This window comes from Lycium barbarum, chromosome 2 (assembly GCF_019175385.1).
Source record: "Lycium barbarum isolate Lr01 chromosome 2, ASM1917538v2, whole genome shotgun sequence".
Classification (NCBI taxonomy): Eukaryota; Viridiplantae; Streptophyta; class Magnoliopsida; order Solanales; family Solanaceae; genus Lycium; species Lycium barbarum.
In genome coordinates this window covers 115,173,687-115,189,958 of record NC_083338.1, presented here as the reverse complement: position 1 = coordinate 115,189,958, position 16,272 = coordinate 115,173,687, and the positions used below count along the sequence as shown (strand labels likewise).

General features: G+C 35.5%; 2 protein-coding genes across 3 annotated transcripts; one reads left to right on the top strand and one right to left on the bottom strand.

The window, feature by feature from the left end:
- The first annotated feature begins 2,344 nt into the window (after positions 1–2,344).
- On the top strand, positions 2,345–11,444 carry LOC132626843 (zinc finger CCCH domain-containing protein 58). Of its 2 annotated transcripts, none has more exons than XM_060341853.1 (7): positions 2,345–2,946; positions 3,087–3,232; positions 4,028–4,093; positions 7,201–7,320; positions 7,467–7,793; positions 7,887–8,204; positions 10,299–11,444. In XM_060341853.1, exons 1-7 carry the CDS (start codon positions 2,910–2,912, stop codon positions 10,707–10,709), a joined length of 1,425 nt encoding a protein of 474 aa, XP_060197836.1. In that variant the 5' UTR covers positions 2,345–2,909; the 3' UTR covers positions 10,710–11,444. The 2 variants fall into 2 exon arrangements, with proteins under 2 accessions (XP_060197836.1, XP_060197835.1); XM_060341852.1 differs by having other exon boundaries at positions 2,348–3,006.
- Positions 11,445–12,751: 1,307 nt separating this feature from the next.
- LOC132621522 (ethylene-responsive transcription factor ERF086) lies at positions 12,752–14,287 on the bottom strand. Its single transcript, XM_060335830.1, has one exon. The coding sequence runs from the start codon at positions 13,864–13,866 to the stop codon at positions 12,832–12,834; it is 1,035 nt and encodes a 344-aa protein (XP_060191813.1). The 5' UTR covers positions 13,867–14,287; the 3' UTR covers positions 12,752–12,831.
- Positions 14,288–16,272: the final 1,985 nt, after the last annotated feature.

The following is a 16,272-nucleotide window of genomic DNA, read 5'->3' as shown; positions in this document are numbered from 1 at the left end:
AAACAAAAGTGAGGAATTAATTTTCCAGAAAATTCAAAATAATAAAATGTTGTTAAGTTATTAAATGGAAGAGGTTACGAATAAGGAGATGGCGAATACATAATAATTGATGTTCTGAATGCTGCTGTCCATACTTAACAAAATCACCACTTTAATTATTGTACTGTACTATTCCTATCTTTTAATCCTAGAGCAATTGAAGTGCTCATAGAAGCAGCTCTGCATTTTTGTATTTCTTTGTTGTCCCATCGTTAAAATATCAATATTAGATTAGGAAACAACTGAATAAGTAGAAGTGAGAAAGTAAAAACAAATTTCTTTAGAGGAGATGAAATTCCAAACTGAAATTTTTTGTTTCACGAAGTCAATAATATTTCACCATCACACGACATCAGCACATTCAATACCTTTTCCAGGCATTAAAAATGACTCAAACTTTGAAAGATTTACAAAAATGCACGGGTGGGCTTGAGGTAATAAGGTGCACAAAGAGGGGTTAAAAGTCCAGGGCCCCACGCTCTGAAAAGTTAATATTACACCTCTTTAGATATACGAAAGAGGATAAAAAAAAGTCTGGCATAGCTTTTTTGTCAACCAAGGGAAAAGTATCTATATAACAGCACCAAGTACGATAACCTTAAAGCACAAAAATTGTGGAATACCAATAAAGTCCCTGGTCGGCAAGCTGGCATAGAAAAATGTGTATAAATCATTCCATTTGAAACCTTAAAATCATGGAAGCTCATCAATTACAATTCATGATGCAAGAAAAATAAAACTAACAATCAAATGTAATTTTTTGAACAAATTGCTATTAGAGAAAAGTAGGAGGGAGGAAAAAAGACAAAAGAAATAAAGAAAGAAAAAAAAAAACGTCATGATTTTATCCTGTGAGATGATTTGACACGTTTTGTTGTATCCTCACATATGTCTGGAGATGAAAGGCAAAATCGTTATTTAACCTGAACTGTTCATTAACCGTGAAACAACCATATTTGAGGTGAGCAATTTACATGTTAGATGTATATTTGACTCGTACTTAAACAAACAAACAACCCCGAGAAAAACAAAACATAAAACAAACATTACCAGTAATCTCAAAAATTGAAAAAACACATCAAATAGAATAAACAAAAATTACTATACTTCATAATTCAACTACTCAACCATGCTCTAAAGATTGAATCTAAGATTTTATTTAGTAAATATGACTACAATGTACTATTGCATTCCTACACTTACAATTAATTTTCTTGATAATAAGTTCGATATAAATATAAACATGTAAGATGAAGAATGTTTTAGACGTATATGCACGTGATAAATATATGTTCAAAAAATTATTATACATGTACTAGAATCATAAAAGTACGCTGAGTAACCGTTCAATGGTGAAGAGACGACAATGTAATTTTCACTTTATTTGGAATTTTTGAAGTTGGAATTGTATTTGGTTATAGTTTTTGTAAAGAATATCTGGTTGTTTGAATGTATTGAAAGTGAAATAACGTGACAACTGAGTTTTAGGTATTTTCTAAATTCCAAATATATGTTCAAGTTGTATATGAAGTTTTCACGGCCAAACGCTAATTTTAAATAAATTTTAAAAAAAATCCGAAAAAGTGAATACTTCTCATGGCCAAACCGGTATTAATGATGTTATGGTGTCATGTAGTGTTACAGTTTGTTAGATTTTCCCCTCTTTTTATAAAGGCTTAATGCATATGCGGCCTCCTAAAGTTGCCCCCTTTTTTCATTTTGGCACCTCAACAAAGTGTTGTTCCTATTGAATCCCTGAATTCGTCCTCAAGTATGTCTATCAAACACAATCCGACTTGCATAGTATTCCATCTTCAATGTAGCAACATGCTAATATATATTCTAATTTAATTATGTCATCTTTTAGCTAAGATTAGTAGCAATTGAGAGGAGAAAAAAGAATAGCTCTTAATTAAGCTAGCAGTGGAAGAACAGAACAAGTAGAAACAGACACATTCATGACCTAAAGAATAGCTTACCATTATCTAAAATATTACTCGACTTTCATTTTCCAAATTTAATTACTGCTTCTAATAAAAATTAGATTCAGGGAGTTTGATAGACACACTTGAAGATGAGTTCAGTGCTTTAATAGAAACAACACTTAATTAAAATGTCAAAAATAGAAAAAATAGTCAAAATTTAGAAGGCCGCATATGCATTAAACCTTTTATAAACTATGTTCCTTTCTTTTTCTTTGCCATTGATTCCAACTTCCAACTCCTCGACCCCCCCCCCCCCCCCCCCCACACACACACACTAACAGAGAGAAAGATCGCCAAAGACTTTAACAGCCCCTTTCACCTATCCCCACCACCACGCTTACCCTACCCCTCTTAAGCGTAAGAAAAATCACACAGAAAATAGAATACATACGCAAAAAGACTATTTGGCAAGAGAAATCCAAAAAACCAGAAACTGAAATCACACAGAGTGAAGAATGTGAGATATAGAGAGAGAAAGAAAGAAAGAAAGGGCTTTAAGCACTAAAAAGAACACTTAAAAGAAACGAACTCCTTAACTTTCTCTCTCACTAAAAACCACCAAACCCCCCACGCCCCACCCCCTCCCAAACCCCCTCACCCCCACACACAACTCTTACCAACCCACCCCACGCTACCTTAGAGTTTGATCAAAACAACCTTCAAACCTTCTTTTCACACATACACTCACTCACTCACTCACTTTCACATACAGACACTCTTCTTCTTCACTCTGTTTATAGATATTTACATATAGATACAAAACAAACCTCATATATCTATCTCTCTACACGTAGAGTCCCTTGTACATATATATACACATCTTGTTTATCGGTGGTAATTACAACAACAACAACCGAGAGGAAAAGAGAAAGAAAGAAGGCAAAAATGGAGAAACGGTACAGTGGGACAAGCACCACCGAAGGTGAACCGGTGGATCCGGTTTCTGAATGGTCTGTTCCCGTTCGGCAAACCGGACTTGAAGGTACATTTCAATCTCATTTCAATTTCACTGAATTTGTGTAATGTGGGTTTTTTAACAACTGTTTTTTGTGTTTAATGCAGAGCCTATGTGGCAATTATCAGTTGGTACGGGCCAAGGACCTTACCCTGAACGGGATAACGAGCCCGATTGTATTTATTACTTGCGTACGGGTTTCTGTGGTTATGGTGCGAGGTGTCGGTTTAATCATCCACGGGACCGGACTTCGGTAAAAATTTTGTTAATTTTAATTTGGGGGTAAAAAAAAAGATTGAATTTTTAGGGGTCTTTTTGTGGTAATTTTGCTTGATCACTGGTTATTATGTCTTCAATTGGGGTTTGATCGTATGATTTGTTGGGTTTTTCTCCTGATTGTTGATTTTAGGTGTGTAAAGTTTTGATCTTTTTTATTTGTGTTGGACATTTTTGAATTCTGTTGTGAAAATCTTGATAAGCATTGGCCCGAGTTAAATTTTTTTTAGAAAGTATATGTTTTCACTGAGTAGTTGGTGTAGTTAAAATCCTGGATCCGCCTCTGGTGATTGGAGTTTAAAAGATCATTTTTTTGGTTCAGCTTTCGGCGGTGTTGTTTTTTAGTTTAATCTGTGGGCAAGACTGGGGCTTAACTTGCATCGAATGTATCGGACTTAATAAAAAAAAAAAAACGTGCATTGATTGTAATGGCCTTAACAAAAAAAAAAAAAAAATAGAATTAACATGCATTGAATTTTAGGGCTCATTTTATGGTAATTTTGATTGATCACTGATTTTTATGTGTTCAATTGGGATTGATCTTTATGATTTGTTGGGTTTTCTCTAGTGGGTATCCCAGATTGTTGATTCTTGGTGGGTAAAGTTTTGATCTTTTTTATTTGTGTTGGACATTTTGAATTCTGTTGTAAAAAAAAATTAACGTGCACTGATTGTATCGGCCTTAACAAAAAAAAAAAAAAAAAAAAGAAAGAAAAAAAAGGAAAGAATTAACATGCATTGATTGTATCGGATTTTATGAACTGACCGACAGGTTTTGGGAGCGATGAGAGCTACTAGCGGAGAATACCCTGAAAGAGTGGGTCAACCTGTTTGTCAGGTAGGTTTTCGTTACATACAATGCTATCAGTTTTAGAATGTTGGGTGGTTTATTCAATGATCAAATTTAGGAGAAAATGTGGTTTCTGGATTTGGCTCTCATTTGTTAATCAATTCGTCTGCTTGCTGTTGATTCTGTGCTATATAAGCTCCCATCTTTTTAGTACAATCAATTCGTCTGCTTGCTGTTGATTATGTACTAGATAAGCTCCCATCTTGTTAGTGCAATCAATTCGTCTGCTTGCTGTTGATTATGTACTAGATAAGCTCCTGTCTTGTTAGTACAATCAATTCGTCTGCTTGCTGTTGATTCTGTATAGTTTGAGCTCCCATTTTGTTGATCAAGATTCGTCCTTTTCCTTTTTTTGGATCTCTGATGTGCTAAATGGCAGCTTATGTTTCTCTTAAATCTGGTATAGTATTTATAAAATGCATACTAGAAAGATTCAACTTGCTAGATCTGTCTGTGATAACATTCATCATTTTGCTCTCTGATAAGTGCATTAACTTCTTCTCCTGTTAGACATGATTCGTCCTTTTCCTTTTTTTGGATCTCTGATGTGCTAAATGGCAGCTTATGTTGCTCTTCAATCTGGTGTAGTATTTATAATCCTCCTAGACTTGCCATGTTATCTTTCATTCAATTTGCTAGATTTGTCTGTGATAATATTCGTCATTTTGCTGTCTAATAAGTGATAAGTGCATGAACTTCTTATCCTCTTAGACATGAATTTGTCCTTTTGTTCCTTGATCTGGAAATTTTCCATTACCATGTGTATGAGCTCCCATCTGGTTAGTACAATCGCTTCGTCTGCTTGCTGTACAATTTGGGCTCCCATTTTGTTGATCATGATTCGTCCTTTTCCTTCTTGTGGATCTCTGATGTGCTAAATGGCAGCTTATGTTGCTCTTCAATCTGGTGTAGCATTTATAATCCTCCTAGACTTTCCATGTTATCTTTCAGATGCATTCTTGAAAGATTCAATTTGCTAAATTTACCTGTGATGATATTCGTCATTTTGCTGTCTGATAAGTGATAAGTGCATGAACTTCTTTTCCTGTTAGACATGATTCGTCCTTTTGTTCCTTGATCTGGAAATTTTCCATTACCATGTTTATGAGCTCCCATCTGGTTAGTACAATCACTTCGTCTGCTTGCTGTACAATTTGGGCTCCCATTTTGTTGATCATGATTCGTCCTTTTCCTTCTTTTGGATCTCTGATGTGCTAATGGCAGCTTATGTGGCTCTTCAATCTGGTGTGGCATTTATAATCCTCCTAGACTTTCCATGTTATCTTTCAGATGCATACTGGAAAGATTCAATTTGATAAACTTATCTGTGATAATATTCGTCATTTTGCTGTCTGATAAGTGATAAGTGCATGAACTTCTTTTCCTGTTAGACATGATTCCTCCTTTTGTTCCTTGATCTGGAAATTTTCCATTACTATGTTTATGAGCTCCCATCTGGTTAGTACAATCACTTCGTCTGCTTGCTGTTTATTCTGTGCAAGTTGAGCTCCCATTTTGTTGGTCATGATTCATCCTTTTCCTTCTTTTGGATTTCTGATGTGCTAAATGGCACCTTATGTTGCTCTTCAATGTGGCGTAGTATTTATAATCCTCCTAGACTTTCCATGTTATCTTCAGATGCATTCTGGAAAGATTCAATTTGCTAAATTTATCTGTGATAATATTCGTCATTTTGCTGTCTGATAAGTGATAAGTGCATGAACTTCTTTTCCTGTTAGACATGAATTCGTCCTTTTGTTCCCTGATCTGGAAATTTTCCATTACCATGTTTATGAATTCAACTCTGAAATTAAAATAAAAATAAAAATTCCATATCTGATTTAAAAAAAAAAAAATCATGCAAGGGCCGGCAATTGTGTACTATCCTCAATTGTCCATGTAAATTTCAATTTTAGCCCACTGTTTCATCCCTTCTGTTATCATTTTATTGATAATGTCTTTTGTCCATGATGTGTTTTATTGTTCATGATAATAGTATATTTTAAATAAACATTTCCTGATATTGGAAAAGCATGCGTGGTTGAATTATCTGTATTATGAACTGCTTTGTTGTCTCTGTAGCAGGAGCCTGTTTTCTTGCTGACCTTTTTTTTTTTTCTACTTCTGCTAATGTTATAAGCTTTAATTTTAAGAATTGCATTCTGGATTGCTTATTTGTGTTACTAAATCATGCTTCTATTTTTTGTCTATTTTGTATTTTGGAATTCAATTTTTGATTCAGTGGCTTAGTTTGAGTTACTGGGTTTAGTTCACTTCTCATCATTGTAATGTTAATAATTCTTCTGTTGGAAAATGTGCTTCCCCTATATACCAGCTCCCCATGATTCATATGTTGGTTTAGTCTGAGGAGTGATGCTTTTCTACCCTTGTCATGAAAATCCTCTTTATTTGAAACTTTTGTTAGGTAATCCTCCTTTGATTCTATCATTCTATGTCATATACATTTTCCGTCTGTGTTTCCTATTTTCATCTCTTGATTATGTATAAAGTTCTGCCTTTGTCTGTTGTTTGGTTTATTAAAAGAAGCTCATTTGTTTGCCGTCCACTTTGGAGCTCTTGTGTGGTATATCATGAATTTGTTGTCTCCTTTATGTACTAAACATTATTACCACTTCAGTTTCATGCTGAAGATGTTTTTTTTCTGCTAATTTGTTAAATATATCTTGGAAAAGGCTCCTACCTGTATGTTGATTAGATAGCTTTGCAATTGAACACCAAACATGCAGTATTTTCTCCCAATTTTGCTTAGTCAACTCCATTTTGATGGAATTAGCTTCCTATGATTTGTGTCCAATGTTAAAGTAGCTCATTTTCCTACTTTTTAGTAAATTATCAAAAGAAAAAAATCGAATGTTATCTCTGCTTGCCTTTATCCTTATGATATTTCTTCTGTACTTATATGTTGTCAAATGACAAACCACTGATTACTTAAAAATATGATATACCTATTTGCTCAGCCAAAAGTGACTGGTTATGTGTCCTGTTTCTCTGGCGACTTCTTTTTGTATATGCTTATATATTAAACTGCAGTTTTCACTGCAATAATACTAGTTGTTTCTGATTCTGGTTTGCAGTACTATATGAGGACAGGGATGTGTAAATTTGGTGCCTCATGCAAATACCATCATCCAAGGCAGGGAGGTGGATCTCCAGCACCGGTGACAGTTAACATCCATGGATACCCGCTGCGTCCGGTCTGCCTTCTTTTTATTTTCAATCAGTCATCATCTGCTTATTTTGTTTGGTCCCATTCCTTGTGTTTTCTTTTTTGTTTTACTCCTTAAAAAAGTTTCAGTATTATTGAATCCTTCTGAGTTGGCTCATAGAGTTCCTGTCACAGGGTGAAAAGGATTGTTCGTATTATGTCAAAACTGGGGAGTGTAAATTTGGCGTCACTTGTAAATTTAATCATCCACACCCTGCTGGAGCACAGGTGCCAGCAGCTGGACCTGGACCTCTGACTGCACCAGCAGCTGTTCCTGCACCACACTTTTATCCAACGGTGCAGTCTCCTTCTGTTCAATCAGCACAACAATACGGGGTAGTTTCTGGCAACTGGCCAGGTGCAAGGCCAACTCTACTTCCTGGTTCATATATCCCAGGGGCTTATGGTTCTATGCTTCTTCCCCAGGGGATGGTTCCTCTACCAGGTTGGACTCCTTATCCGGTAGGTACACCATAGATGCTTCTTTCACCTTTTGATGTATACAATTTTTCTGGATGCACTGATGATCTGCTGAGTTTAAATTATGCGGTATAGGCACCTGTTAGTCCGGTTCCGTCCCCAAGTACTCAGCCTGCTGCTGCAGCAGGCCCAATGTATGGGCTTTCTCAACTATCTCCTTCGGCACCTGCCTACACAGGACCATATGGATCTGTTCCTTCTTCTGCTGGTCCTTCAAGCAGCAGCCAAAAGGAGCAAGCATTTCCAGAAAGGCCTGGACAACCGGAATGTCAGTATTACATGAAGTATGGGGACTGTAAATATGGATCGTCTTGTAGATACCATCATCCACCTGAGTGGAGTGGACGTAAATCAAGTTTTATCCTCAGTGCTATGGGCCTCCCTATTCGTCCGGTGAGAATCTTTAGATTGAAATTCTACATATGATGGTCAGCACATCAATGTCTAAATTTGTTGGTAAAGCATTCTCCATGTTAAATCTGACCTTTCTTTCTCTAATCTTCAATCTAAAATTACATTACTATTTGAGAGACAGACTCCTACAAATGCATGTAATTGAAAAGAAGACATTATGTTGCCTAGGATATTTAGGATGAAGCAGTGCACTGATTGTGGTGATAAATTGCATGAAGTGAAGTATCACGGAGATCCGCTTTTTGAATTATTGCGTCAGACAAGTTTCACAAGGAGGTTATCTGCATTTGTTGACATTATTGCTCTAAGAGTGGGCAGGGCTGCTTTTTGGAAGGACAAATACTAAATTTGGGAAATAGCTATATGACACTGATGGAATAAGTTGAATTTGCCTTTTGTTTCAAAAGAGACGATTGTCATGATTGAATATGGTATCATTAGTTTGTCATCTGTGGTGCAGTAATAATTGATATAATGATTACTTCTCTTCTTCTCATACTTGAGGAAAAATACTTTTCAAGCAAAAAGGTAAGTGCTTTTGAGATTCTTGGGTTTCTACCTCGTAAAAGAATTAGGTAGAACGTTTGCTTTCTTTAAAAAATGGACAAATCTTTTGGATATCAGATTCATTGAATTATTCTCTTAGGACAAATAGTAAATTGAAGAGTGTTGAAGGATACATGGGCTGAAGACACTAGATACTTGTTGAAAATACAGATTAATTCTGATGATGAAATGCTGGTCTTAGTAGCTCATGCTCACATCCTTAGCAAAAAATAGCTCATGCTCATATCCCTAGCAAAAAATAGCTCATGCTCACATTTCTTTCTGGACAGCTTTTGGGTCTATTGACAACTAATTGATGTTTAAAAGAAAACCATCATACTGATTTCAAACTTATGACACCTTAATGAATCAGCAGTTAGGCATACTATCTTGCTGTGCCTGTTTTACCCAGATCTCTGTGGTTGTTGCAGCAGTAGGACCTCTCTTAGTGCTCGCTCCTATGTCACATAGAATTTGGCGTACATCCTTTCTGACAAGTTTGCCCATGTCTCTTATGTTTCAATTAAGGTGTGCCGCAACTGCTGCTGATCATATCTGAAATTGAGTTAGAATGTCCAAGTAGAAATTGTTGATTTACAATGTGAACGATCTGTTAGATACTGTACATGCTCCCTAAGCATTTTTCTGCTGTTCTTTCCATATCAACTTGGGGTATGTAAATGGGTGACATCATATGAAGTTTCAGTGGCTCGGTAAACACTATGAAATTTCAAATTGTTTGAGGTACAAATATTATAAAAGTTCAGGCTTTTGCGCCTGATGCTTGCAGATGGTGAAATCTTACCCACTCTTCGGGGTATTGCCGAACTTAACTTGTCTAAAACAAAAACAAAAAGGAACAATTACTGAACTTTAGTGCATGTTATTTAAGAGTCAAATAGCTTATCCAAGTGGCAAGTTTACTTGGATTTAAACTATCTTCAGATTGGTGCTTATCATTGAAAAAAACATATATTCTTGTATGACCGCAACATGTGGTGTGTGGGCTAGGCGCACATCACGAATTCGAGCCTTCTGGCAAACCAAGTAAACCTGTTATTTAAGTGGAAAAGGGTAGTGGGCGGGCCGTACAATCAATTGCTCAAAAAAAGACTAATGCCTTTCCTTCCATTATTTTTGCTACTTATGTTTCCATTAGATCTGTATGATAAGTTGATATAACAGTCTGGTTTTAGTTGTAGGAAGCAATTCTATTGGCCTTTTGGCAAGATTCTTGGTGCTCAACAAGTGATACCATAAATATGTGTATTCTTGAACTGAGATGCATCCCAGCCTTCATATACAAAGCCATCAGCTATTAGTCGCCCCTTCCATGAAGTACTAGTGGCATACTGTTGTAATTTAAGTTTTGGTGCTGTTATATATACAAACTGTTACTCTTCCTTAAACACCGTTATTTCTTGCTGAACTCTGTTAGTATTTGAAATAAGTGAAGTTTGAGTTTATTCACTGCTTCGGGGATTTGGAAGATTCATTTTTTTTTTTTCATCTGAATGATTTTTTCAGGGTGCACCAATTTGCTCTCACTATGCACAAAATGGAGTCTGCAAGTTTGGGCCTTCTTGCAAGTTTGACCATCCAATGGGAATGAGTTATACTGCATCTGCTTCTGTTCTTGCTGATATGGCTGTTGCTCCTTACCCTGTGGGGTCTTCTATGGGTATGTTGGCTCCGTTGCCCTCATCCTCAGACTTGCAGCCTGAACTCATTTCTGGATCTGGCAGGGATGCCTTCTTAACTCAAACATCTTCCATGAACACTTCAAGCGCTTCAGTTGGTTCAATGTTTTCAATGGGTGCACCTGCTTCTCATTCCGGTGTTCAGCAATCTGTTGTACAGGGTTCTAATCCTTCTTCCAGTGGTGGCAGCAGTAGCAGCAGCGCAGGCCATGGAAGTGAGGCTCGCACGTCAAGTTGAGATAAAAGATTGAGTGATCACATTTTTTATGTTGCTCAATGATCGCATAACGAGCAATCTATTTTTTTGGTGCTAGTCCCTTTTAGGAGGATTTTTCTTTTGGTGCTAGTCCCTTTTAGGAGGATTTTATCTTATTAGCCATCTTGGTTCTTTCAATTCAGATCTAGTACACTCTGGTTCTGGTCCATCTGTTGTTCATAAAGTCACTATAAAGCCACCTTTTTTCATTTTGAATAAGTGATATCCATCCATCCTTGAAAGGTCCAATTACCCTCAGTAGAGGTTTGTAGCTAGTTTCTGAATAACGAGAAAGGGACACCACCTTCCATTTTAGATCAATCTGCAACCATACCCCAATTTTTGGACCTTGTTGTGGCTATTTATGTAGTAGTCTTTTAGCACACAAAAACATCCCTCCAACACCATTGCCCTTCGAAATTTGGCTGTCTTCACCTATCCTTTTAGTCCTTAAAGCTCCAAACTTGGACTTCCGAATGAATACCAAGGTCTTCTTTTCCCCTGCTTTCTCAAGGCTTTATTGTGAAGAAACAGTTGACGAACTTACAGATTCTGAGCAAGACAATGTTTCATTGTCTTTTATGGTATTTGATCGATACTTATGTTGTAATATGGGGGAATTGCTCGAATTTATCAAGTACAGTTAAAAATACCAAGTGGACAACTTTGACTGTGTAAGAATTGCTACTTTTTTCTTTTTCATTCTCTCTCTCTCTCTCTCTCCAATCTAGTCTCATCAGTGAGTCTTTATTGCTATTATAGGTTATGGTTTCCCCTTTTAGCTGCTGTTATTTACTCCCCCTTCTTAGTAAATGGTCTTACTATATCTAGAGCAAATTAAAGGAGGAAGCATAATAAGTCATTAGTTCATCAAAATGACTCATGGTCAAAATTTTATCTGTTTCTTGAATTTATCTCCTAAATCCACTAAGTCTCCTAACTCAGGTCATTATTGATGAGTTTAGAGTTTGGTGGGTGGTGTGCGTACATTATCCAAAGTGGCAATTACTCCTAATTTAGCACGTTTACTTTGGAAGAAACTAGTAAAAATATTTAAAAGTATCTTGCTTTTCTATTTGAGTTTTTTTGTCATTTCAAGTGACTTGTTCTGGCAATCTAATTTCTTTTTTTACTTAAAAGTGTCTTATTTTGGTAACCTGGAATTATCATCCAAAATACCTAAAGGTATACCACCCAATGTTTTGAGGAAGAGAAACTTACAACTACCTAAAACAAAAATCAGATACCAAACTTATGAAACCATGAAATGTGATGTTATTAATCCTTTCAGAGCACTGTGCTTTTAGGTTGCCACCCTAGCTGCAAGTACGAACCATATGTACGACGCCATTCTCCCTAGTGTCTTACAAGGTGTTGTAAGGTACTAAGGTCTATTTTCTGCTCTCTTTCTTCCTTTTAATTTCACTTTCCCTGTTATACTGAAGAAGTCGCTGTTTCCTAGACAAGACTAGTAAACTACTGTACGTATCTAAGTGGAGATTGCATGTAAGTCTAGAACTTACGTCGTACTGATGTCATTATGCTTAGTACGACTTACTTGTCACTATGATCTTAATTTACCAGTGTCCTGATTAATTTCTCCTTCAATTAATTTTCAGTATGATATATTACGCATACATACATAGTTTTACAATATGATCAACTGTAACAATAAGCTTGTTAATGAGCATGATGTTTGTTTCTGGAAGCACTGGTGTTTCAAGACCTACCGGAATAATGCATGGATTTGAAATAATCTCTTGAGCTTCCAATCCCGTTCCAGTAATTGGAAGGTTGACTAACGCGTAAAATAATGTCGGAATATATACTTGACAAAATCCATATATAGAACGTACACTAAAATATTACACTCGTTGTTACATTATAACTTAATTATCCGTTGCTTCGATATGCTGAGAACAAGTCTTGTACAGCAAAAAGAAAAGAACTTGAGAAACCCTATTAATTAAGATGACACTGAAAAACTCGTAGCAACACGAAAAAAAAAAGAAGAGGAGGAATTAATTAGGGTGGCAAAGGAGAATTAATTAGGGAGGCAAAAAAGTACATAGATGGTATTACATTGAATGAAGCTGCAAATATATCAAAAGAGAGTAGTGTATCCAAACTCCACATCACCAAAAGGTTGAAAAACAGTAGAGGAAGTAGTAGGAGTTTCAGTAGGCATCATCATCAACTGATCATTATTATTATTATTATCAGAGGCTGCATTCTCCATGCTTGGATAATAGCAATTTCCCACATCCAGCATTTGATTGTTGTTCATCATGGCTGACAACTCATCACATGAATTCTCCCATGACGATGACATGTACTTCTCTTCATCCAAAAATCCACCGTCGAATGAAAATTTCTCAGATACCATACCATCAATGGAATTGAAACTAGTCATCATGTTTTCATGATCATTGTTTTCCTGGCAAGTTTTAGTAGTAGAAGAAGGTGGTGGTTTCAAGCAGCTATCAGGAACTATGCAATCTAACAAGTAACCTGAATTAGTGTTATTATTATTATTATTATTATTAAAATCACTAGAAAAGAAGCTATTGTTCTCATTTGGTGATGAACCATATGAAGATGACTCATTACTATCAGAAGTAGTGGTGGTAGTGGTAGTCACAATATTCTTGTTCTTGATGATATTGTTGTTACTTTGAGTAGTAGTATTGAAGTTGAAGTGTGATGAATTAGGATGCAACAAGTTTTGGACATCAAAAGGAGTAGAAATAAGTGAAGGGAAATTAGTATTAGCAGTATCAGTTGTGTAAATAAAATTAGTTCTTGCTTGAGTGCCTTTCATAGAAAGTGCAGCTCTATCATAAGCCAGAGCAGCTTCTTGAGCAGTGTCAAATGTGCCAAGCCAATGCCTTTCTTTCGTTGTGGGGTCACGTATTTCCGCTGCGTAACGACCCCATGGCCTCCGTCTAACCCCGAGGAACCGCCCCGGCTCAGCCTGCTTACGGCGGCCCCGCTTCTCACTAGGCTGACATATGGCTGTGTTACGTTGTAACCAAGAATAGCCTGTTGGTGTGCGGATTGGTTCGAACATACCAAATGGTAATTGGTGGTTGTTATTATGATTATCTGATGACAATGGTGTGGAAGAAGAAGAAGACATTTTTTTTATTTTTTTATTTTTTATGATGAGACAAGTAGTGAAGTTTGGAATGAATATGGGAAGAGGAGGTAGCTCTTTTTAAAGAGTGTTGGAATGATTATGGGGAGAGGGAAAAGGACAGTATGCACGTAATTTACTGTTTAAAGATTTTGATTTTGTTTTCCTTTCTAACAACTTTTAGATTTCTTTCTTGTAACTAGTATCTGTTGCACTGTATTTGGTACAGTACCTTTTAGTTTATGAACCCCTGTATCCCAGCCTACACATATCCTTCAACCGGTAAAAATGTATTCATATTTATACTAATTTTATGAATACACGAGACATATCTTTACATACACTTTTATTCTTAAAAATTAAATCAATTTATACACATTCTCATTCTAAATTATGAATCTAAAAATAAACATCGAATGTTGAGTAATTTTTTACCTCCTTGACCCCCCTCATACATGAAAGCAGAGTAGTACGTGTACATGCTTTTCCTTTAGGTCTGTACTTAATTGTTTTAATAATGATGGTGTTCACCCTAGCTTGAGCAAATTTTGATAATTATATTAGATATTTGCTGATTTTTATCTCTATTACTCTCAAATAATTTTATTTATTAGGATCACCAAATAATAGAACCTTGTGGTCCGGTCCTTCCCTAAACCCTGTGCATAGCGAGAGCTTAGTGTACCGGACTGCCTTATGATCACCAAAAGCTAGCTTAGACCGATGAAAAAAAAATTACATAACACTTTTTTAGTTCTAATATGTAATAAATGTATGGGGGAAAACGAAAATGAAAAGCAAAGGGTTGTTTGAAGTTTTCATGCACTTGCTTAGAAATATCCTTTCAATTTATCTCGATTATATACCTTTTGATAATTGCAGTATAGACTATAGAAGCCACGGAAGAATGTTGGAACCTATTACTAGCATATAGTGCACTTCTTTTTTTATCCAAAAAAGAAAAAGTGTTTGACCTCATCTGAAAATATTTACCTAAACATTGTTTAATCTTTCTGTGGTTAAACGGGATTCTGGACTCGTCTAGTTCAAATTCTTCCAAAGATATAATTTCCTTGAACATACATTTGTAAATGAAGTGCCACAGCTTTTACTGCTAAAAAGAATCTGAAAAACAATAGATTTTTTAAAATACAGATGTGTACGTGTTCATATCACACTAAAGAATGTTAAATTGAAAATCAGATTGTTAAGTGTCTTTTAATGGGGATTATCTCTTTATCGTATCGGATGAATAAATAAATAAAGAACAGTCATTAGCAGGCATAAAGACAAAGTTAATTGTAATATAGTGGTGGAATTAGGATCTAAGTTATAGATATTTTTAGTATATTTGTTTTTTACTATTGGTGAATTTTAACATGCTGACAGCATGTTAGTTATCATTGTTATTCAAATTAACCAATTAATGCACATAAGTAAATTTATTTGTAATTACCTACTCTCTCCGGTTTATTTTAATTGTCGTCCTTACTAAAAATAGATGGTATAAATGGTTGTCATTTTAGAAAATCGAGATATAACTAACTATTTCCTCCGTCCAATTTTTACTTGTCCACTATACAAAAAATAAATATCCACTTTTACTTATTTAGTTTGGAATAGTAAAATAGGGGTGGGATGACTTATAATAACTAGGGTAATATACTAAATTGCCATTTTATTTATTATTTCTTAATAATGTGCCAAGTCAAACATGTACTAGTAAACATGGATGGAGGAAGTACTGTTAGCTTCCACATTCATCGTTGCTCAATAAATATAGAGAGAGATTAATATGGTGAAAAAGAGAGTATTATTAATTTGAGATCGAAGAATAAGTAGCATAATTTTGTCAAATTACCTTTTAGTTAATATTTTTCCTAAGATGCGTAAAAAAAACATGACAAGTAAAATGGACCGAGAAAAATAATAAATGACCTGATTGCATAAATATGTTAAAATTTTATCAATGCATAGAACTTAAACCAGTAAAAGTACTGCCTTAAAAGTTGAAGATTCGGTCATTGTTAATCATTTCTCCCTCTCAATTACTTGGAGCCTCCTCCGAAAAGAAAATGTATAAAAGAAGGGTTAAAAGCGCGTACGAAAAATTTGTCCACATAGTCCTTGATAATCTCAAACATTTGAATTTTGGAAATAAAAGTTATTGTACTTATTCACTTTGGATTATACTCTCAAGCACATGTATGTCCGCGTTATATGCAAGAAAAATATCAAAATAAATTCTTCTACACTTTTGTCTTCTCATATGTTTTTTCAAAGGAGCAGTTAAAAGGTATTGTAACTCCAATTAATTAAGGGATTTAAGATCATAAGATACCAACAATAGAAAGATAAGTATGCCATGCATGTTACACAGGCAAAGGGGATTTCGAGAAAAAGCACACA

What these genes read in the sequence shown, in the direction of transcription:
- LOC132621522 (XM_060335830.1), bottom strand. Translation starts at nt 13,866, where the DNA reads ATGTCTTCTTCTTCTTCCACACCATTGTCATCAGATAATCATAATAAC.
- LOC132626843 (XM_060341852.1), top strand. Translation starts at nt 2,910, where the DNA reads ATGGAGAAACGGTACAGTGGGACAAGCACCACCGAAGGTGAACCGGTG. An exon ending in TCGGCAAACCGGACTTGAAG is followed by an intron (nt 3,007 to 3,086) that starts GTACATTTCAAT and finishes TGTTTAATGCAG; the next exon opens with AGCCTATGTGGCAATTATCA. An exon ending in TGGGCCTCCCTATTCGTCCG is followed by an intron (nt 8,205 to 10,298) that starts GTGAGAATCTTT and finishes TGATTTTTTCAG; the next exon opens with GGTGCACCAATTTGCTCTCA.